Below are 24,556 nucleotides of genomic sequence, written 5' to 3' on the forward strand. Positions count from 1 at the left end.
ACATGTTGTTTCCCTCACAAAGGGATTTCCCATTGTGGGATCGATCAGGTAAATGGGGAAATTATTAGAAAAACCTGATGCTCCTGTATGCTGTGTTTGATGCTCTGCTTTTACAAAGTGTCATCCTCTGAGAACCGACTGAAAAACAAAATTTATTTTTATGTTGTCACATGAAAATTGAGAAGGTCTGTAGTATATCTGCTATAGTCATCTTATTAGGATAGAAATCACAGCCTTCCTATTGTAGAGTATTGCTACAGCAAAGTGAAGGGAGAAGGAGAAGAGACAAGTTCGGGGATTTTTGATTTTTTTTTTTTTATTGATCGATAAAGATTTACTCTCTTTCTCTCTGTGACTGTATATTTCTATCTGTTTATCTTCTCCTCTCTCTCCCTGAAGCCATACTTTTGATTACATCAGAGTTAAAGTTGTGCTTTTAAGTTCATCACAATCCCCAAAGAACAGCTTTTTCTGTAAATATGTGTTGGAAATTTACCCAGATGGTTTTATTGGAAAAATCACATTTTTCAGGCTTGTTATGTACACCTGATGATTGCATTATTATTTGTTGCGATGCATAAGCGTGTTAGTCTCAACGTGCATATTCTTTTGAAGGTATAAAACTGAAAACTCTAACCACGCTACATTGTGCGAACAACTTTCCATGGTTTTATAAGAACCAGTGTGTAATTTCTGCGGTGTTTCAGTCCTATTGTGAGTCATTCTGTCAAGTATTATTTCATACTGTTTGCACAGATAGGCCACTTTATATTAGAAATATGCTTTTTGACACTGCTCCTCTGTACCTCTATGTATAAAATTTGAAGGATCAATTTTCCTAGGAATTTAATGTCTATTTTGAAAATGATAGGTTTAAACAATATGGCTTTGCAAAGGACTCATTCAGTTTATTATTCTACTATCCCTCAATAAGGTCTATGAGATGCTTTTCAAATAGTGGATATCTCTTTTTTTGGGGGGGGGGGCAAAATATGTCATAAGAAAAGCAGAGAGATTCATGCAAAATACATCAGTGCATTCCCAATCAACTTGACTCCTATTAAGTAAGTACTGTCTTGTACATGTCCAGTGGCAATGATAACCAAGTGCTGTAACCTTTTTTTCTGTGGTGACACAAATGCTTCGCATACTCGGGTGTTTTATGCAACCTTTTCCTGTTTTTACTTTTGGTTTGGGTCAGTACATTTTGGTTACTTTGCACTTTTAGTTTCTTTGGTCACCTTCATGAGACAGCAATGAATCACGCGTAGGTGCCATACTGACCTCTCGGGCAGCAGTGGTCAGTCTCAACATGACTTATATATGGCTCCTTATTGGTTTCTGCAGGACAAGTCCGTGAATGGATGCCAGGTCCTTTTTAGAGCTGTTTGAATTCTATTTGCTGAATTTATTGAATTTTGAGTTTGAATATTTGAATTCTAATTTGAGTCGGATAAGTGTTTATACTGTGATGCCCTGCTGCCCAACTGCTGAGATAGGCTCCAGCATCCCTGCGACCCTGAGAGCAGGATGAGCGGTTTGGATAATGGATGGCTGGAAGTATATACTTACCCGCATATAAATACTGTGTGTGTGTGTGTGTGTGTGTGTGTGTGTGTGTGTGTGTGTGTGTGTGTGTGTGTGTATGTGTGTGTATATATATATATAAACTTTTTCCTGTATCTGTATTGATTATATATATATATATATACTGTATTTATATGCAGATAAGTGTATATGCGTCTTTAAGTATATATATACTGGATTATTTTGCTCCTTATTTGCTGAGCACTTTCCTTACAACTAAGTGTTTCTTTTGACAAATTTTTATATATATCAATATAGTGTGTGGGGGGGATTTATATATATACAGATGTAGAAAAAAAATATTCCGGTCTTCATTAGTTGAGCACTCTTATCAACACCATTGACGGTTTCTGGGGAAACGCTTTATAAAACGCTTTATATATATAGAGAGAGAGAGAGCGAGAGAGAGAGAGAGAGAGAGAGAGAGAGAGAGAGAGAGAGAGAGAGAGAGAGAGAGCAGGGTTTTTTATACAGTTATGCAGTTATATATATATATATAATGAGGAGCAGAATATTGATATTCCGCTCCTCATTAGTTGAGCACTTAATTATAACAACACCATTGACGCTTTCGGAAAAAAACGCTATATATATATATATATATATACGTATATGTAGCATGACCCTGCCACTTGTAAAGCTGCTGACTGACCACATATGAAGTGCATCACCGAGACTGTGGTACGCTGAACCCACAGATTTATATTCACCTACGAGCTAACAGCAAAATTATATTTTCCAGCTGTTTATTAACTTGTCAAATAGGTTGGCATCTTTTGATCCTGATCCTTTTACTGAGAACAGTTATCCATCTCAAAGGGTACACTGAACATGTACCGTGAAAGGATATTATGTTGTTCCTCTGATTTACTCATGCAAACTGATCTAGATTATATACTGTGCAAAACCAGGTTTTTTTGCTTAGATTTCTAAATCAGTCACTGTTGGTTGTTTGTGGAGGCTGTGTGTGGAGATGATCCAGGAAAAATCCAGGAAGGGGCTACAGGACTGGAGGAGATTACTCCAACACAAGTCATCTCTCAGTTTCATACTGTGGTAAAGAACTCCTCCATGGCCGTGGCTGACACGGTCTCTGATCCTGGTGATGTGGGGAGAAGACATCAGCTCTTGAGACGGACTGTGACATCTCTGTTGTTCTCTCTATTGGCCTGTTCATCAGCCTAATGAAACACCTTCCTCAGGAAGACCTGCTCTTCCTCACTGGGGACACTGAGGGAGAACAGAAGATTAAAAAGGCCTGTCGGCCATCACTTCTACCTTGTGCGGACATTTCAGAGGTCCGCACAAGAAAAAGGGTCTATTTTAGGGTTAGGACTTGGTTTTAGGGTTACAGTTAGAATTAGGGTTAGGTTAGGGTAAGGCTCAGGGTTAGGCATGTAGTTTGTGTGGTTAAGGTTAGGGTTAAGGGCTAGGAAATGAATGTAGTCAATGAGGGGTCCACACAAGGATAGTGAAACACGACTCTCTGTGTGTGTGTGTGTGTGTGTGTGTGTGTGTGTGTGTGTGTGTGTGTGTGTGTGTGTGTGTGTGTGTGTGTAACGGTCTATTCCGTTGCCTACGAACATGGGGGTTGGCGGTTCAAATCCTCGTGTTACCTCCGGCTTGGTCGGGTGTCTCTACAGACACAACTGGCCGTGTCTGCAGGTGGGAAGCCGAATGTGAAGAATAGGGTAATTGGCCAAGTACAATTGGGGAGGAAGGGGGGGGGAGACAATCAAAAAAAGAAAATTCCCGGGCTGCTTTTTGTTGCCAGTCCGCCCCTGTACTGCAGCTGCTTAACCTCACTCCTCAACACCTTTAAGCCCCCCTGTGCTGCTCTCAACTGGCAGCTTGTATCAGGCCTGTGGGCCTGCATGTCTGACTTGCATGGACTCCAGGCTGCCAGGGGCAACTTGCACAAGGGGCTTGGACCCTGTTCATAGATGCCTGCAGGTCTATAGTTATAACTTGTTGCTAGCTTGCATGGCAAATCTATATTGAGGTTTTATTGTGAATTCAAATATCACTGTTTATTTCTAAATATCACTTCAATGGTTCATGACATTTTTCATGCATTGAATAGCTTAACAGTTAATACTTACTTTTCCAGTGAATTATGTGTGTTTAAATGTATTAAAATTATGTACCATTTTACAGTGACTTGCCGCAATGCGGGAGATTTTTACAATTCAACATGCATTCCTAATCTGCCAATAGAACGAATGTACACACCTGTCTTGGAAATCAAAAAGTGATCCAATGAAGCGGTCTATAGCTTAATTTGAATGATACAAGAAGCACCACACTATCAGCTCTGCATGCCAACATACATTTGTTTCTGCATTGATCAGAGCCGGTGGGACCTTGTGCTGTTTTGTTGCCACTTGCTGGATGTGCTCAGATAAGAATTATAGTTTAGTCTGAGCTGAACGCTACTGCAGTTGTTGTTTTTTTCCTCCCATTTCATTGTAATTCAAAAGTCCCCACCGTCTCCTCTGCATCTTGTGTGCGTCATCACCAGTTATTCTCTAAATCTGTCGTGTTTTAGCTATGCTGCAAATATTTACAATGGCCTGTTTACCCCCAGACCACCCCTTGATATTTTGTAGGGGAATAATACAGAAAGCCTTGAAATGCCTGCTTATAACACATCTTGAGTGCAGGTTTATTTATGTCTACATTTTTGAAGCTGTATTAAAAGTAAAACTATTCTGTACAAGCCGTGTTAACACGTTCAAACAAGTGAAGTACGCGGAGAAACCCTTTCACGATCTTCCTTGGGCATTTGCAGCATTTGCTGTGTTAAAGAGCCCTCTTGCATAGACAGATTTAATGATTTTCTAAAGTAAATACTGATATGGGCTTTTTTAAAACGGGAGAGCACCCATCTGCCAACTTTTTTTGTGTCAGGCACCTCTGGAATGTGACATCCACAGTGTCATTTACTGTTGTTGTAAGATCTGTAATGTTTCCCTCTTTCTGAACAATATAGTCCTCTGCGGATACTTTGATCGGTGCCCAGTGCATGTCCTCGATATCCAATATGTGCCTCCTGCTGTGCCTGTGTTTGCATTTTCCCTGGACAAATGAGTCCGCTGTGGACGACTTAAGTGACTCCAGACATGAAGTTACTGCTGCCATCTGCTGGGACAGTAGCTCATCCACTACAAATACATCTATTGTATGCATCGTTCATACAAAGAGTACCAATATTGTCATAGGGGAACATACAGTAGGTTGACTTCATAGTGGGTGTGTGCTGCAGAGGGTTGCCATATTTCCCTCCCTGCATGAGAGTAACTTTGCATTTGTGAACGTTTAAGTTGGCTTAAAATTGTTTTGTGTGTACAGTTTATTTTTTGTAGCCCCTATGGTAAACATTAAGAACTGACTCATTCGGGCATTCCCTGATGTGCAGCCCGCCTGAGAACTTTCCACTCTCAGGGCTGATTTATGACTAAGCAGAGACTGGGAAATGTGAGTCCAATTAAGCCACACTCAGCTTTTCCTGCCCGGATGCCTCTGTGAGAAGGGTGAAGGCTTAGAAACAGTCCAGATGAGCACATGTGGCATTTGCCACCTTAAAAGTCTGGCCTTCAGCTCTGTCTGTTTTCAGCCCTGCCTGCTGTGAATGTATAAACTCCAACATTTAGAAGGACCACACCTCAATGGAGTAACAACAGCACCACATCCAGCAGAGGAGCCCGTGCTACTACTTATTGCCTCATATTGTACCTTGTTACGTTTGTCCAGTAATAGATTGATTAGGAGAAGTCATCAAGGGAACACCATGGCCACGATGGAGTTGAATTATGGTAGAGACATCATGGAAGCTTTGATTCAACAGGGTCAAGGTAGGAGGTTTTTACTGTTGGAACAGTTCTGTATTCTTACCAAGAGGTGTCAGCATGGAAATGCCTTATGCTGTGTCTTGGTCTGGGATGGGACCAAAGATGAGAGGGCCGGTATGTTTGGGTATTTCATCAAAAAAATCCACAAGGGGCATTGTCTGAGAGATAAAGAGGAAACTCGTTGTTTTCCGGTTTCGTTTTACCTATAGTGCACGCTTTTCATCGAGTTCATCAGGATTCCCTTGCTGAACTTTTTTATTTCTGCCGTATGTGTCCTGGGTTTTCTTGAAACTGTCAAAATGTTGCTTGTTTAGAGGAAAACTGAAGCACGTTATCACTCAGGACTTTCTATTGATGACTTGGAGATGAATGCCACCCACACTGTCTGCTAGTGCGTGGGATCGTATTCCCTGCTGGTAAATCCAGGGGGTGTGGACAGGGGGGAAGGCCCCTGACTGGCTGCTACCCACCTACTAGTTTCCCCCAATGGTGCTTTGCGCCCCCACCCCTCCACCCCGCTCCCCTTTTCCCCCGTCACAGCTGCATTATGGGTGATTGATCGCCACGCTGTTGAAGCTCCAGTCCTGTGCCGGCTCCGATACACTACACTGTACAGCTGTGGAGAGGGCGTGTCTGCATTATCCCAAGACGTTGCTTTGAATTGATGCACCGTTTCAAGTTCAGTTTTCATTCTAAATTTCTGAGTCTACGATAAAAACAGCAATATGGGGCAATAGTAATCGTAGTAGTACTCAGCGGATTTGTCACTGCACACGATCAGAGATCTTTAGTAAGATGAGTCAAAAGCATTAAATATATACACAGAGTGCTTTACACTTTTACTAAATAAGTAAGATGAACCTGTAAAATCAAATATGTTGCATTTTATTATTATCATGTGGGCATAAGTGTCCAGGCCAGTTTTAGTTCAACTATTTCAATCGTGGTTCAGAAGCACTGTTTTAATCATCGAGTTGTATGAAATGAAATTTCCTATCCTGTGGATACGAATGCACAATTGTACCGTCTCCAATTTTTTTTCTGGCTCCCACAGAGAGACCCTTTGTTACGGTAGGGGAACCGTAAAATCATGTTTTCCGCTCTTTGTGTCCATCCTGTAAAGAAAACTGAATGTGTCCCTTGGTGTTTATACACCCATGCACATCTATCCCATTCCAGTGGCGTTTGTCAGAAAACCACCGCCCCAGAGACACTTTTTCCACTGCGGAAAGACTCACAAATTGAATCAAACTCACACTGCTGTCTAGTTTTTATTTCCCAGCCTTGGCCCCGGCCTTCTCTCTTCATGCCTTTTCAGCACGCCCCCCTGGTTTTGATCAGTGCACAGTGTCCTGAGGTCAGATTTGACTGTTTTGCAGTTTTGTCTAAAAGACGGGAGTGTGTTGAGTGTTGATAAGATGGATCTGTGCTGTTGCTGTTGCGTTCGAAAACCAGATGGTAAGTTGATTTTTGTAATTGTTTTTTTTTTTTTTTTTTTTTGCAGGGGCGGTTCCCGTTAACCTTTGTTGCGTTGCATTTAGTGATGCCCTGCAGGGGTGAAACTAAGTGAATTTTGGGGTCTTGGGTGGTATGTGCCAGCTGGGGCCAGTGCTTCAACCATTATTAGTGTGTATTTTTTAAAGTGGAGGACCCATGGATTACAGGCATTTCTGAGATTCCTGTCGTTGTTGTTTATGTCATTCTGAAGATAGTAGATATCAACTAATGCACTTTAAGTGAGCTGAAAATTATCTTTTAATATACTGCATATATGTAATTAGTCTGTAAGTACAGTGAAGTGTACATGTTAGACTGCAGGACCTCATTTCACAGTATGGAAGTCATTAGGAAAACTCGTGCCATCAGAGAGTAGAAGTGAGCTGGCCCCTCCCTTAAGGGGGTGGAGGAAATAACTTTATTTCAGACGACTTCATCCTTCTTTTTGTTTGATTCCTGTTACCCGCTATTCACTGTCCACCTTACTCTCTGTCATTTGGCCATTTTGCGGTCCTCGTGGGATTCCTTTGACATTTTCAAATGGCGATCATATGATGGCCCCACCTGGCTTTATGGGGTCAAGCCCTCAGACAAATTTGGCTTGCTTTGACCTCATGGTCATGTCTTTTCCTTTGCCCTCCCTTTGTGTTCTTATCTTAAGTTATCCTTCAGTTATCATCTCAGATGTAGTTTGTGACTGGTCTGCTGTCACTGGCTTCACTATGTGTGAGTTCTGTTGTCGGCATTGTTTATATGAAGTCTCCATGTAAATCTTCTGCTCTACATTCTGTTCTATTTATAAGATGACATTAACTGTGTCACGGACAACTCGAGCTCTCTGCTGTGAGCTCTATTTTCACTTTTTTTATGGAGCCATGTTGGCGTGTGGTGGTGTTGCGTTGCCATCGATGTGCAACTGTGACACCGGCCTCAGCGTTGGGTTACGGTGTGGCGTTAGGGATTAAGTGACGCTGTTTCTGTTGTGCCTTCTGTTAAGATCACTGCCCCATGTTCAGCTAATGGCAAGAGACGGAGGTCCGTTCTGTTTCGCCCACAGTTGGGTGCATTTGATCCCTCGGGTGTGAGGGTGTTTTGTGTGAATATGCTTGCACCTTGAGGGAGGTCAGGAGATAGAGTTTGTTTAGTGAGAGAGGACTCGTGCAATGTCAAGGGCACACAGTGAATATTCAGGACTGCACCAAGATGCTATCCACATGCACAGAGGTAATGATGAATACAAAATGTGCATAACTGTCAACCCACAAACCAGATGACTTACTGACAGGAGAATTTACTGATGCATGTCAGGATTGCACAAGGACAGAGCAGCGGTTGTAATTATGGCTACTTGTGAAAAAAAAATCTATTGCCTTGAGCTCAAAGTGAAATTCTTTGGAAGAGCTTAGTCTCCTTTCAATTGACATTTTACCACCAGGCTTCTCATCATTTTTTTTTAAATGGGGGGCTGTCAAGAAGAGAATGAAATGAGTCTTTCAACAAAACAAAGAAACAAAGGGTTAAAAAACAGTCAGAAACTTTGGAGGGTTTTCAGTGGTTAGTCTTAACAGTTTGGTGGTCAAGCAATAAGCGGTTATACAGACTTCTGGAAAGCTTACGGGAACTGCTTATACTGTCCAAGCGTAAGGAAGCAATTAGCATTTAGAGAAACATAGCAAGGTTACATAACGAGAATGAACTGATATCGAGTTGGGTTTTCTGAGGGAAAATTAAATGGGAAGCATGGCTTCAGTATAAACATTTGAGGAGAAAAGGGGACCGCACTTGGATGAACTATGACTCATAAACCACGATGGAAAATGACTGCAAGGAACTTTTAGGGGGAGGAAAGCCTACAGAGTGAATGAATAGAGCACTTTTAGGGTACCTCAAGCGGTATCTCACTCCTGCCTTTATCAACACCGGCTCAAGTCAGGGTGATCCAATACGTGCATGGATGTGTGCACGTCACATAAACACGGCGTCATGTATTATTAACTCCTGTAAATGGGCTGCAGGGAAATGCAGCGAGCCTTCCTGTAAGGGCAAACCAGTCGAGTCACTTCGGTAATGGAAGAGGACTAAACTACCTTTCAGCTTCGCTAAGGGTTGGAAGGCTCATGCAAGAGACCTGGAGATAAGAGAACTAATTGCAGTTGATAATAGAAGGAGCAGCAGATGGAAAAGAAAGGGGGACTGTGAGAGAAAATTAAGCCGAAGAAGGGAGAAAGCGAGAGAGAGAGAGAGAGAGAGAGAGGAGACGTGCCAGAGGTGTGAGTCACAGGGAAGAAAAACAGAGGGAGGGGTGCCACTTCCTCCGGCTCTCTCTCTTGTAAAAGACACAAGCAACTTGGCTGCTGCTTTTAAAAGCCCAGGATGGCACCACACCCCTAGCTACGACACCCCCCCTCCTCCTCCACTCCCCCTCACCTTTCACCCCCAAGTCCTCCCACCTGTCTTTGGAGTCCTGTGCCTGTCCACTCAGTAGCCAGGCCCGATGCCGACAAGGCCCCCTGGAAATGTGTTCCCAGCCCTGGTGGTTGTGGGCCACGTCGTTACTTTGATCGTCGTTTGGCAGTGGAGAGTACGGAAGAGACAAGGTAAGAAAGCTGAAAGCACAACTGCCTGCGAGGCTTACGTCTGGACTGATGACGGCACTGTGTGTGTGTGTGTGTGTGTGTGTGTGTGTGTTTCCCCTTCCCCCCTCCAGGTCTGAAAGGGAGATAGGTCTGAGCGGCTTTTCCACACAGACAGACTTGTTGCCGTGTTGTCCTCGCTGCGTGTCTGCTCTCCACTGCACTCTGTGTTTTTGTGGCGCGCACACCCTCCCCGCCCCTCCCCCTTCCCCCCTGTCTTGGTTTCCTGCCGTGTGGAGATGGTGGAGTTAACCCTGTAAATGCTGGTTGTAATATGATGACGCTGGTGCTGGAGCGCTCTGGTCGAGCTGGGGTGAACGGCTTGATCTGACTTTCGACTTGTGCGTTTTAGTCTCAGCAACGCACTTCCACCAAGTCCTCTTTTTTCTAAATTGTGACTTGTATGAATAGCGAATGTTAATTTCCTTTCAATGTGGGGAGGTGTGTATTTTTGCGCCCATTGAGGTTGTAACTGAGCTGCTTGGTTTAGGTGATATGCAGGAATCCCTTGGGTTGAGTTTCTCAACTTCAGTTGTGGTTACCCTTGTGTTATTTATAAGCCCATTCGGCAGGCTCCTTTGTGGAACGTACACAATGTTAAACACAAACTCTTCACAAAAGAGCCATGTGGTCTGCGAGGGAACGGCGATCACAGGGTTATTGCACTCACACAACAGCCACAAGGTTACCCTCAACGCATCTGTACCTTTTTACATCAGACACGCCTTTGAATATGTTGTAGTGTTGTTGACACAACATGTCACGATGGAGGCTGTCTAGTATTCCTTTGCAGGCCACTGCCCAAACTACACCTGCATGCAAATTACAGGATGCCTGAGTGAAAGTCTCTGCAGGTTCGCAGAGAGAAAAGGTTATTTTCATCTCAGAGACCGTATTTCTGCGGTGATTCTTGTTCTGCAGCTTGTTCTGCAGATAGGCACTGTAAACCTATTTGAGGAATCCACTCAAGACTATGGAAGAATACAAAACAGTGACATAGCCTGAAGTCGGTCTAAGCACAGCTGCTCTTCCTTTACGAAGGTGACACCTAGTAGGCGTAACTTTAATTGTAGGAACATGTAACTGGTGTCTGATGAAGTGCAAGTCATCTTGAGCTCTGAGTTTTGCGGCTTTTCCGTTGTTTTTCTGTACCAAGGCCAGGCAATCTGCTGGCTGAGGCGACTGGAGTTTGCTATTTCGTTCTCAATGACTTTGCCTGGACTGATGATGACAGGTCTTTCTTTATCTATCTCCTTGTTCTCTGTGATAGACTGTGCAGTCCCTCAGGGAGGAAGTCAAGGAGGTCTCACGTATGATAGGTGGTTTCAGCAAAAATCGACTTGCCTGGGTTTGTTATGGTATGAGGACTCAGGGGCATATGTCAGAGGAAGAAAGAAACCTGACCAGTGTCAGAAGAAGAAAAAAGCGAGAGCCCTGTCATGGAAATTTACCTTTGAAAACGCTGGACCCATAAATAATTGTACAAAGCAATGATGGTTGATGATAAAAGACAATTAGTATTATACAATAGGGAGACAAGACAAGACATATTGTTGTACCATATGGAGAAACACAAGCAGACCTCATGGGCCTGTCCCTGTATTCTCCCATTGCACCATACGGAGAACATCTCCTTTTGTTCTCACTGAACAAAGGCGTTGTCTTCCTTATATACTCATCCAAGACAAAGAAACATCTACTCATTGTTCAAATTCAACCAACTAATAAATGTACATTTCCTACCCCTAATATCATGGGTTGGTTAAACATCTGGTCATCTCCAGCTAAGGGGCCATGTAGAATTACAAGGCACTGTGAGTTAAGCAAAACACGGGCAGAGACTCTGAGCCTTTCTGAGAGCTCTCCATATGATTTATGATTTATTATGATGTGATTAAGCTCCCCATAAGATTTATCTCATGACAGCTCCTTGCACCAGATTCCCCCACTCCTCTTTGGGGAGGTCACAACAGGCATAAAGAATGAAATACGCAATGAATAAATGATAACTCTTAACACTTTATGCCAATTTTTCTTCACAGTTATAGGCTTTTTAATACAACAACATATAAACATCTAATGCATAAGATGCTTTAGTGATGATAAAATAGTATGAAATAGAATTAAAATATAATGCAATAGCAACAAAAGTGCAAGAACAAAAACAGCCAAGTTGAAAACATCAGTTTGTTTTGGGGGCGGAGTCTGGACACACCTTTGAAATATACAGATATGTTGTCAAGACCTTACCGTAAATTAGTATCAACTTTTGTTTTGTTAAAGACCACTTGTGCAATATACTGTACAAGTGTACTGCAGTATACAATATGACTTTTTCACCAAATTGTGCAGCACTACTTTCAGTGGCTTCATCAGTGTATGAATGTGTGTGTGAATGGATGAATGTGAGGCATATTTTGTAAATAAAAAAGTGCTTTGAGTTGTTGGTAGACTAGAAAAACACTATAGAAAATGCAGTCCATTTACCCTTTATACTGGAGCATGTTGTTGGAGTTGTATATGCTGCAGAGTACTGCACACAGCTGACTTACTGGACAAATAAAGGCCGCCTGGGAGTGAGATTTGACTGGTTAATGGCAGGCAAACATCGCATTTCAAATCTTGGCTGAATGCTATCTCTGTCAATATTCAGCTTATTTGCATGTGACGAGATATGCTTTCAGCAGCAGGCAGGCAGGCAGGCAGGCAGCACACTAGATAGGCTCACGCCCTGAACACAGGCAAAGGTAATGTTCTGTCCTCACAGAGCCTGTTTGTAGATTGATCTACACACATTATTGGCTGTCTGATAGTTTGGTTGCTGTTTACATTATAGACCTAGTGCAAATTAAAAAGATCGTCAGTACATGGGTCACATGATGTAGGCTGGCCAAGAGCACTTGTGTAAGTAAGGCTGTAGTTTGTTAGATCGGCAAGGTGCCTTTGGCTTAATTCAGTCATGGGTGGGTTGAAGGTAGGAAGGAGGGACAAATCCCGGTAGAAGGGATTTGCCCAGAGCAAAGTTTAAAAAAAGCATGCTGAATGTCTCTGGCCCTGGTACACACAGGGGCCGGTTGATGATAGTAAACTCAACACTGTGGCCAGTGGGCGCCTGTGTACCCTGGATACTGCCATAGTAAACTCAGGGGGCTGCCTTCAGTTTGTCTGCTGCTGATCTTTAGGATGGTTGGAAAAAACAAGTTCTTTATGTATGTGTGCTGTATATGCATGCATAACCAAAGTGTCATTTGCAGAGGGTGTACATTACCAAGCTATTACCAATGGGTGACCACCTATGTTCGGCAGTTTTTCATAGGCGTAGTAGATGGAAGAAAAATTATAGACTATAATGAGTTACAGTGTGATTTAAATGCCTTTCAGTTGATTTCGATCTCCCTGTGGCATGCTTTCCCCTACACTGAAATACCGCCTGTATTTATGAGTGGTTTTTTCTTATCTCGTCTTCCCAGTTGGTGCACTTTTACTGCTCTCTTGCCTTGGGAGTTACACCAACAACGTTTTATTATTCCCCTCAGCGACCCAAAAGACTGCGAGTAAGCTATTCACTTCAGGAAACTGTTCCTGATAGTAGATTTATGAAGGATTTATGCAAGACTTGTTGGCTGCCCAACCACATGCCATGTACTTGGTGTGGACATGGGCTCAAATGGTGCCACTTGATATGCTGCTGTGACTCACTTTCCTGTCTCACGCCACAGCGGACGTCAAAAAAACGAGTGGAAAAAAAACTACCCACCCTCTCTTTAAAAAGGGAAAAATGTGATTGAAGAACACAATAGATAGAGAACAGTGCACGCCTATTATGTCCTTATGTGCCCTTATGTGCCCTTAACACACACACACACACACACACACACACACACACACACACACACACACACACACACACACACACACACACTCAAAGGGATGAAATGTAGGATTTGCTTAAGTGTTACAGCAAGCTTATCCACCCAGCTGTGTGAAGTAACTCCTAAGCAACTTGATTCATTAACATTTTTTTAAATAAACACCAACTTTTTTTTCTTATTATTCTTATTCTTTTTTCTTCTTTTTTTTGAGTGGCGATGAACACAAACACACATACGGGTGCTTCACATAATAACTTACAGCGGCCCTGTGTGCATGTGACATGTGCCAGTTTGGTCCTTTGTCAGGGCGGCGGCACAGCGTCACGTTTCAAAGGGTGTGACGAGAGCGGCCATGTTGTGTGAACGCCCTGTCAGGACAAGCGCGACTCCGTCTCTGGATTTACATTCTCTACATCATAATGTAAAGTTTCACAAGTTACATTAGATGTCCTCTCGTTTGTGTTTTTGCGGTGGATGCTTTTTATTTTGTAATATGAAACTCTCGCGGTTATTCTAGTCCGTTGTTCGCTATAAAAGTTGAACCCTAATAAGTAGCGCAGCTTAGCCGTGGTCGGATTTCGCCCCACTTTACTTACACGCAGTGCTGATGAAGCACATCTACAGCTTTTAAAATGTGCTTTTTGATGCTTTTTGAATGTATACCTTTGGATTTACCCGATAGTTAAAGTTGAGGGAAGCGCTACGAAACGTGTTGTATAAGTTCCTGACGCTATTCTCACGGAAGCTAGGCCACGTTAATCGCAACCTGGTCGATAACTACTTAGTCAACAACATGGCGGAATTTAATTATGGCAAAGAAAAACAAGGATGAAACGCTGAGATACATTAACACTGACATGATTCACACTTCCATTAGACCGTTTACATTTTTTAAATTACCGACACGTTTGCTAATGTTTTTTTAACCACGTTGAAGTAGGCCTACATTTGGGACAAATAAATGTTGGTCTTTTATTTTCCAACATAAGACGGGAATTTATTCTGTTGAACTCCCAACACGTGTCCTGCAGTATTTTGGGAGGCGCGGAAAGAGAAAACAGAGACCCCCTCTGTTCACGTCATTCATGACGCACAGCTGTTCCGCGCGCAGTGTATCAGTTATGATCCACGCGCACGTCGCGCATTGTGCGACCTACAATATGGTTTTTGTTATTATAAGTGTGCGTGAGATTGTTGAGATATGTGGGGAAAAAAACATGCACACAGTGGGTCTGTTATTGCATTCAAAATGAAAAGGGTCTTCACAACAACTGTTTCAACTTTCGCTTTTCTTTTCTTTTTTTTTCATTCCCTTTCAAAAAACATCCGTGGTATGTGCGTTATGTAATGTCTGAAGGGGGGAAAGAACCCTAACACAGACACGATACTCTCACGCTGCCACAGACGCGTCGTGTCGTTACTCAGTGAGAGTGTGAAGCCGCCCAGACGGTTTATTTCGAGGACTTCCTTCACCATCACGCCGCTGATGACTGACCCAACGCCGCGCGCTCGCCTTCAGCCCACGGCACAAAGCGGAGAACCAGTCCCCCCCCCCTCCTCCTCCTCCTCCTCCTCCTCGTTTCTCCTCTTCACTAAACAAAGCTAAAGTGTGGGCTGGGCTTGGGAAAGTGAAGATTTGAATTTGACTGTTATCTGATACGACCCCCTTTTTCCCCTCTTCATGTCGCTCGGATAGAAGAGAGCGGGAGGGGGTACCGACTAGAGCTGAGACGAGGAACGCTATTCCCCCGAAAAACAGTTGTACTCTCGTGCGTGTGTGTGTAGCGTGGGGGGGGGGCGCTCCCTCAACAAAGTCCACGCTGCGCCTCCACGCGTAGACCGCGCATGATGGCTGAAGTCAAAGAGCGTCCCGCCGCGTCCCTGCGGTGCGCCTCCTTCCACCGCGACATAACGCACGAACGAGCCGATTACATCCACGAGATGAGCTGCGGACAGGTGGGGTCGCGTTTGTACAGTCGGATGTGTTGCGCAGGTAAGCGGCGGCTCTGACCGATCACCGACTCTCGCTCTCTCTCTTTCTGGTTCTGTTGTGACAGGAAGGAGGCGTTCTGTGAGGGAGGGGCTGGGGTGTGTGTGAGTGTGTGCATGTGCGTGTGTCTTGGGGGTGGAGGTGGTGGGGTTTGATGAGGTTAAAGTCCCAATCTGTAATTTTTTCTGTTTAAGCTGATAAATGTGAGGTATATACTCATGCATAATTAAATAGTTGGAGTTATAGATGAGGGGGGGGGTTCTGACTTTCTCAACCAACTGTAGCACGTGTTTTGAATTTTGGTAGTGGGGCTTCCCTTTTATTTCCATAACCAAGCATGCCTCCAGACTAATAGGAATAGTGTGTGTGTGTGTATATAGCGGTTTTTTTTCCGAAACCGTCAATGGTGCTGTGAGTGCTCAACTAATGAGGAGCGGAATATATATATATATATATATGTGTGTGTGTGTGTGTGTGTGTATAAAATATAACTTTGTTAAAAGAAACACTCAATGGTAGGAAAAGTGCTCAACAAATAAGGAGCAAAATAATCCAGTGATTCAAATAAACTCTTTATGAGACAGTACAATCAGTGGGTTTTATATATATATATATACACACACACACACACACACACACACACACACACACACACACACACACACACACACGTATGTAGGATGAAAGAGTTAGATGAAAAATTACATTAAAGTGTAGTTGTTGAATGATTTTTGCATCTTCTGGTGGAGTTAGCGATCATACGACTAGGTACATAGAGGGAAGGTCCTGGATTTACAGTTGTACTATTTGCAACATCAGTTTGAAGCTGAAAGTTAATACAGGCCTTTGCTTAATCCTCATGCTTTATATATAGGCTTGTGTGATATGCAGTGATTTGTTGCTTGCCCCCCCCCCCCGCAAATGAGAGTGAACCATGTTCTGAATTTATCACATTATCCAAAAAAAAATTTGAGTATTGAGAAAAAACATTCAATATTTAGAATATCTAAAAAACATTTGGATGGAGCATCACAACACATATTCGTTATTCATACGACGTGATTTTTGTTTTGTTTTGTTTTTGTTTTGTTTTTTGCAAGTCCCTAGTGAGTGAGAAAAGCCGAGTGAATCACTCGGCACCACTAACAACAGGGCAGCTCACTTTTTCCTAGTAAACCCATCTACGGTCCAAAACCACCCGTATATATATAAATATATATATAAATATATATCCTACACTGATGGGCTCCCGGTTTGTGTTTTGGTGTGTTGCCCTGGAAACAACTTTCCCCCTTCACTTTTACCACAGTCAGGGGAGGGATGAGTCAGGACACCCTGTGTCAAAGCTGACTTGAGACACTCTGAAACAGTAGTCAGAGATCTGATCAAGTTGATATGTTACATGGTAACAGTCTTTAATGATGAGCTTGATGACTTTTAAAAACAAAGCGATATCTCCAAAGCTAAACTGGCCCTGTTTTCTGTACTACACCAATTTGACAGGAGAGGGAGACAAACAATTTTGTTCAAACCTAATTTTCTCAAGACTATCTGCCTTTTCAACTAGCCCATCTGAGGAGCACATCGCCCTCCGTTTAATCACTCATAACTGATAAATGATATGGTGAGCCCAATATTTGCCTAATCTATTTTGTATGGTGTTTGAATACATATTCCCACAGCACTTTGACACTCCCGTCATTCTCAAGCAGCCATACCAGCATGTACCCTGGCTCTGCTGAATGACAGAAGCTAAGCAGGTATGGGCTTGGCTAGTACTTGGATGGGAGACCTCCTAGGAAATGAGTTGCTGTTGAAAGTGGTGTTGGTGGGCCAGTAGGGGGCAGTCTTCCCGCTGGTCCTAATTTACTACTACTTCCGGGTGCTCCCGTTTGGGGTCACCACAGCAGATCATCTGTTTCCACGTCTTCTGCATCTTCCTCTGTCACACCAGTCACCTGCATTTTCTCTCTCACCACATCCATAAACCTCCTCCTTGGCTTTCTTCTTTTTCTCTTGCCTGGCAGCTCCATATTCAGCATCCTTCTCCCAATATACCTAGCATCTGTCCTCCACACATGTCTAAGCCATCTCAATCTTGCCTCCCTCTGGTCCTAATAAACAACAAAAATATCCCAGTGTTGTGACGGGGACACTGTGCTGTAGGAGATGCCGTCTTTCGGATGAGATATTAAACTGAGGTCCTGACTCACTGTGGTCATTAAAGAGCTCATGGCACTTATCGAAAAGAGTAGGAGGTTCCCTGGTATCCTGGCAAAATTCCCAACCTGGCTCTCCATCTGGCCACCTAATCATCTCCCCATGTAATTGGCTCAGTGATCCCTCCCTCTCCACCTCAAACTAATATGTGGTGAGCGTTCTGGTGCAAAATGGCTGCTGTGCATCACCCAGGTGGGTGCTACACATTAGTGGTGGTTGAGGTGAGTTACCCCCTTCAATGTAAAGCACTTCGGGTGTCTAGATAAAGTGCTTTAGAAATGTAATCCATTATGAAAACATATTCCTACAGCACATTGACACTCTCATCGTAGTGTATTCTCAAGTGAATTTCTTTTGTCTTTTTCTTTTTTGTCACCTGTCTTTTCTGCAGTGGGTGCTGACCCAATACATGCTGAAACACAAGGCAACATTATTAGCAATTCTAGTGGGCAACATTACCCCCAAAAGTTGCCCTATCACGATTGCGTAGTCACAAAATGAATGAAACAAAATGAAAAATATGTGTAACTTACATGTTGTGTCTCAAGTCATTCTGCATTACTTGAAGTGCTGTTTATTGGCATTGCCCGGAAATACCTTGTATAACTGAACCTAAGAGAACAAAGACATACCACAATAATAACAGTAACAGTCCACTGCAGATGGATATAGCTTTGTATTTCTATGCTCAAACCAGTTGGGAGCTGCCCCCATAAGGCCCTTAGGGTTCCATTCCACGCCTCGGCCAAGTCGGGTCCCTGAAACATCCAAGATTCATACCAAACCACCCCCTAAATCATATCAGGACCTTTGAGCCAGCTTATCCCGCGTGTTTATTAACATTCCTGCCCTCGACAAAGCTGACATCGCATGTTGTCGCTTGCACAGATAGAGATAGGGTGGTGGGCTGGGGCGTTGCCTTATCAGAATCAGTTTTATTTGGCCAAGTATGTGTAGGCCTACACATACAGGGAATGTGTCTCCGGTTCCTCCATTGCTCTCCATATACTTACACAGAATAGACATGCAGCTAAAACAAAGACAGCTAGGTAAATGTAAATATTTTACTAAGTACAGATATAGATGTATATAAAAAGTACTGCTGGGATAGGCTCCAGCATCCACGCGACCCCGACAGCAGATAAGCGGTTTGGATAATGGATGGATGGATTATAAAAAAAAATGAAATTATAACAGGAAGACAATAGTGCAATGGTGCAGAGTGTGAAGATGTTGGAATAAATATGTTAACAGGTGACTTTATATAGTACATGAGGTAGGTGGACATGACGGAATATGCATGTATACAATATACAGCATGCACAGATTTATTTTTGATTGATATGTTAAAACTGTGCTTAATCTACATAATATATAATTATATATAATTTATTATATAGTAATATATATAAATTAGTGTTTTTAGGTATAGTGGATGCTCAGTGTTGCAGGTGTATTGCACGGGGATTATTTCTGACACTGTATGGCTGTTTTAGGTGTTCATCAGGGTGACGGCCTGCAGAAAGAAACTATTCTGTGTCTGGTTGTTTTGATGTACAGTGTTCTATAGCGCCTACCAGAGGGGAGGAGTTGGAACAGGTTGTGACCAGGGTGTGATGGGTCTGCAGTGATGTTGCCTGCCCGTTTCCTGACTCTGGAGATGTATAAATCCTGAATGGAGGGCAGGTTGGCACCAATGAGTTCCTCTGCAGCCATTATCACTGGCAGACGGCTCCCCCGTCTGTACGCCCAGTGCAGGAATGTGAGACTGAGATGTTCCTCCTCACGCCAAAAGTGTGATAATAAAACTTGCACCACCTTTTACGACTTCATGAACGCTGCCTACTACAGTGGAAAATAAGACTTTGGCCTTTTGCAACTAACTTGTCATTCTCGAAACAACCAAACAGCAGAGTTTGTTGTTGTTGTTTTTTTATTTCAAAGCAAATAAACTCTATAACATTATTAATTATATATTCTAAATATATATATAATAGCATTACTTTTTGAGGATGCATGGTAGAGGTCCTCCATCCTGCATATACCTCAAAATACTGCGTAAGCCACTGTACTAACTTTTGTCCTAAATATCAGAGTTTGTTACAGTCACCATCTCCTATAAGTGCAATCAATCAGGCTCCAGTGGACAATATGGACATACTGCAAAAGAGAAACACATTCTACTTAAGTGGATAAGAAACATAGTAAAAGAAACAAATGATAAAATGGAAAATAAGCAGATTTACCTCACTGATAAAGCAGTGTCTGGTTTGTGGGGTCGTAAATCAGCAGTGGTTTTACTCCAATGCCTGGCTTTCTTAACAAAGAAAGCAGTATTTGAATTTTAAATGTTGATTTTAAGGGTGGAACAGAAATGCAATAAAAATGCAGTTAGATCTACGATGTATTTGGTGTCTGGCTGCAGGAGAGGAAAACATTTTGTAAATCTGCATGACTGTAGTTTGCAGTGCTCGGGGATAACAGGATCCGTCAGCCTTTGGAAACTCTCCCAACGAAGTCCCTCTTCAGATTTGATTTATTTCTTTATTATTTTGCATGGTTGCAACCCCCCCCCTCAAAAAAAACAAAAAAAAACACTGACCTGGCATTTTTTGTTTTCATTGATTCTTTAGGATTTTTGAAAACATTGACATCTTCTGTGTCTGGTAAATATAGTACATCATATCCTGGGGTTATTGGTATGGTTTGCACCCTATAGACAGACAACTTAGGATAGGGGCGAGCTCTCTGGCAAAGGTGTGCTATCAGCAACTCCCATTACTCATGTCCCAACAAGCCACCGCCCCGAGCAGGCATCCAAAGAATCCTTCTCCCTTCCAAGACCCTATGTCAACATCTTCTTTTAAAGTGGAAAATGGATGCTCCCAGGGGCTAAAGGTGCTGCAGGCGTTTGAATGCTATGTGACACATCTGTGCAGAGTGCAGGTGCTAGACTGTTGCACAGAAGCCCAAGACTCGGACCGTGACCTTGGATTCAGCAAGAAATGCGACCATGTTTACTGATAGAAATGTCTGTATTTTGTTTTGCGTATCGACATCAAGCTGCTATTACTTGTCCTGATCGTTTTGAGCAGCAGTTGACTGAGGAGGTTTACGGTGTGGAAAAGGACGCCGAGCTGTCAATCTCTCATTGATTGTAGTGGACAGACGTGCAGACAAAACCCTTCGGTTTGTCTTGCATTCAACACTACCCTCTCAGTGCACAGACATACACAACAGCTGCCTTGTCACCAGTTTAATTCGCTGCAGCAATGTGGTTACCTAAGTAAGTATTTTTTGGAGCCACAAGTATTACTACCTCTTTCATCAGTCTGTCTGTCTGTCTGTCTGTCTTTTTTTTTTTACCCTCAGCTTATTGGCCATGCTCTTCAAAACCAATTAAACAAGTTGAAATCTGACCAGAAAAAAAACCCAAACCAAATGCTGCAAATAAACCACCTATCTCACACACAATGTTCTTGTTAGAGATCTTAAAACATTTCCATTCGTTTTGCCACTGGATGCTGCCCGGCATCCCCCCCCCCCCCCCCCCCCCCCCGCACACTTCAGGAAAAATAACTCTGAATGGAGGGTTCCCTGTAATTGTGACCAAGTGGAGGAAGGATGTTCATACTCTGGATTTGCGTGTGATTGGGTTGTGTGGGGAAATTGTTGAGGACATATTTCCACTGCCTTGCACTGTATCCACTGGCCTAGTTCTGGTCTGCTAAGGAACAGGCCTTTCATTCAGTGGCAGTTTGTGGCGTATCACATGTGGGGCTCAATTATGGCCAACAGACAATGATGGGTGGATGCAGTAAAACTAACTCCCAAGACAAGGGCATGGAGATTTATTTTGTATTTTAAAAATTATAATATTTGAATCGGCTTTTTGAATATGATTTGACTTCTGTGAAGTAGTTAGTCAAACCGTTTAGATTATATGTAGATAATGATTTATATATGCGTATGCTCAGGGCAAAATTACAAGCAAGGAAATTGCCGTACAGCCAGACGTCTCAGATTTAGGATCCTTTCTAAGTCAGTGTCCACCCTGCCGATGTGTCATTGAGCAAAACGTAGAATCTCTCCAAACTGACAATTCGTCTGTTTACAACCCTGCCGACTTATGTCTTTGTGGAAGAGCGACTAGGAAAAGCTGTTTTCCTGCAGGGGCCAATAAAGGGTCACATTATTATGTTGTTATTTTAACACTGTTCCTCAGAGCGACTTTCATTAGCCAACTGTGAAATAATGTATAGCATATACACGGATATATGAACTGCTGATTACACCCACAAATGCTTTCCCAAAAATTGTTTTTTTTAGGGAAGACATGGGTGGGGTGTTTTGAGGGTGTACCGGGCAGGGCAGGGCCAAGGGGAGAATCCTTTCTCTCTCTCTCTCTCTCTCTCTCTCTCTCTCTCTCTCTCTCTCTCTCTCTCTCTCTCTCTCTCTCTCTCTCTCTCTCTCTCGCTCGCTCTCGCTCTCCCCACACACACACACACACACGCCACTCTGTGGTGAATGACAGGTTCTGTCATTGTAGCCCGCAGGCAGGCATTTTGCAAGAGCTGGTGAAAAAGAAGCAAAAAAAAAAAAACAGACGAAGCGTAGTTTGTCAGTGGACAGAAAGGGTGGGGGAACTGAATTTGGAGCGCAAACACTCCCACTTGACTGCACGCTCCCTTACCGTGAAGCAGCGTTTTTGCTCTAGGAAAAAAGTTGAAGTCTCTATAACGCAGGCAAGTTTGCCTCTCAAACTGAACAGGGATCTGTTAGTGCTTTTGTATTGGGTTTAATGCCATCACACTAGCAGCAGAATGGCGATGCAGCACAACTTCAGAAAGTACTCCTCAGACAGCATGGGTAGTGACAAGGTCTTCATAGAGGACTCCTACTACCAGGGGATGCTCAAGGCCATGGATGGCAGGAAAGGTATAGTTTTGTGACAGTTCTTGCTTTACTTGGCTGACTGGTATGCTTTTACATCTTTTGCCTTGCAGTTTAAATCTCTGTTGTGGAAGACATACAGTGAGCTGTAAATGAATTAGCGCATTAAATGTTGGCAGATTCTGCTCGGTGTCTGCAAGATGCTATCGATTTGACAGTTGGAGTCCATTAAAGTAGTAGGAATTACCGCTGTTGTTTTGGCTGCTGAATGATTTTTGCTGTTAGTGGTTGTGTCAGGAAGGGCATCCAATGTAAAATTTTGCCAAATCATTATGCAGATTGACAAGAGTGCCATCGGTGCTGTGCCCTCACAGGGTACCAATGGAAACTATCAAATCCACTGTGGCGACCCCTGGGAAACAGGGTAACAAATCGAAAGAAGATTTGTAGAACTTGTAGAGTCTGATGTTGTCTGTGGTCTTCCATGTCTACCACCTCCCAGTTATCAAATGAGCCACACCCCTTAATGTGTCACGGCTGAGCCCATGTGCATTGGTTAGCTCCAGTGCCACCCGTATTTAGGAGAGAGACAGACTAAACATAGAATGACATTTGTAAGCTCTTGTTTTCTTGACTTGAGTAAAATCAGTTTCACTCAGTGGAGATGTCCACCATCCCTTAGACAGAGGAAGTGCAAAGCAGAGTTAGAAAATGATTTTAAAAAAATCAAGCATAATCACAAAAATTATAACTGTAATTTCTGTTTTGTTAGACGCTGCAGGGCTTCACATTGCCATCTAAAACAATGGGCTCTAGTGCAATGCAACATTGCGGGCCTAAAAGACATTGGGGGAAAAAATATTTCATGGCAGTCTTCATATTAGTATGTCTTATTTGTAATTGCAAGTGTTTTTCTTTAAAAAGCAAAGATATATGAAAAACAATTACAGAAAAAACTATATCCAAATCCATACCACAGTCATTATAGTCAGCAAAGGAATGCTCATATAATTTGTTGAAATCATTCAACTTTAAGACAAAAAAAAACTTTTTTTAAGGAGACTTGATATCAGTAGGATTACTTTCCATTGTCATCTTTTACACCATAAGGTCTTTGAGGTTTGTAATGTTGCTCTCAGGTGTCTTCTGTCGTTCACTTCCTGAACGTATGAGATGCCATGAAGGAGCAGAAGGCAGTTTGATACAGGAAGTATGACAGGGTTGCATTATATTAGCGTGTTACACTTAGGAATGAGATTATTTTAAGGTATAGTTCCAGACCTTGTTTGTTTGTTTGTTTGTTTGTTTTTTTGTTTGTTTGTTGTTGTTGGGGTGCATGGTTGGATCATTCCTAATGGCAGGCTATCCGTTTGCTTCTTTTTGTTTTCCTCATTGTCATCAATTGTTTGCACAATTATTTCATGAACGGATTCTCCATTGTTAAGACAGGAAATGATGGGCTTCCCCACCTCATACTAAGTTCCTCTTTTCTGTTAGATTTTTGATCTGAGCCGGTCACGAGCGTATATGACTCATCGACATAATGCCACGCCGAATTGGGCGTTGGCACCAGGGGGGACGTCTTTGGTTACTTTGTTCCTTCTTCAGGTCCTCATCCGATAATCCGTTCCGTTACATTAGACCTGCTTTGAACTCAGCTTATCCAGATAGTGCTGCTGTTCTCCTGCATAAGAAATGAAGGAGTAACGTACAGCTCACATTGGCGCTTGGGATTTTTGAAAGTTAAACTATACTTTCATAGTCTCCCGATATACACAGAGACTCTTGCAGCTCTTCATAACATCATTTTACAGACCACTGCCTTTGATAAATGCCATGCAACTCTGCCAGTGTACTGAATATAAGAGAGAGAGAGAGATACAAGCTGTTTTGGCAGTTGCCATGTTTTTGTCAGGTCTTTGGAAAAAACACTGCACAACGTTCACCTGTGTTGATGAACTTCCAGGTTGAGTTCATCGAACTGTGAGATCAAAAACAAAGTTGGATAAGTAT

The 24,556-nt window shown here is 42.8% G+C and overlaps 1 protein-coding gene across 3 annotated transcripts in view; it reads left to right on the forward strand.

The window, feature by feature from the left end:
• The first annotated feature begins 5,315 nt into the window (after window positions 1-5,315).
• The window catches only part of pleca (plectin a), a 71,994-nt gene continuing 52,753 nt past the window's right edge, over window positions 5,316-24,556 (forward strand). For 2 of the 3 annotated variants that reach the window (XM_056297863.1, XM_056297864.1), the window contains exon 1: window positions 14,830-15,433. In XM_056297863.1, coding sequence (XP_056153838.1) covers window positions 15,286-15,433 — 148 coding nt within the window. In that variant the 5' untranslated portion in view covers window positions 14,830-15,285. Of the gene's footprint in view, window positions 5,442-14,829; window positions 15,434-24,556 lie in introns of those variants that run through there. The other variant, XM_056297865.1, reaches the window with a different exon arrangement.

Source organism: Lampris incognitus, chromosome 18 (genome assembly GCF_029633865.1).
Source record: "Lampris incognitus isolate fLamInc1 chromosome 18, fLamInc1.hap2, whole genome shotgun sequence".
Taxonomy (NCBI): Eukaryota; Metazoa; Chordata; class Actinopteri; order Lampriformes; family Lampridae; genus Lampris; species Lampris incognitus.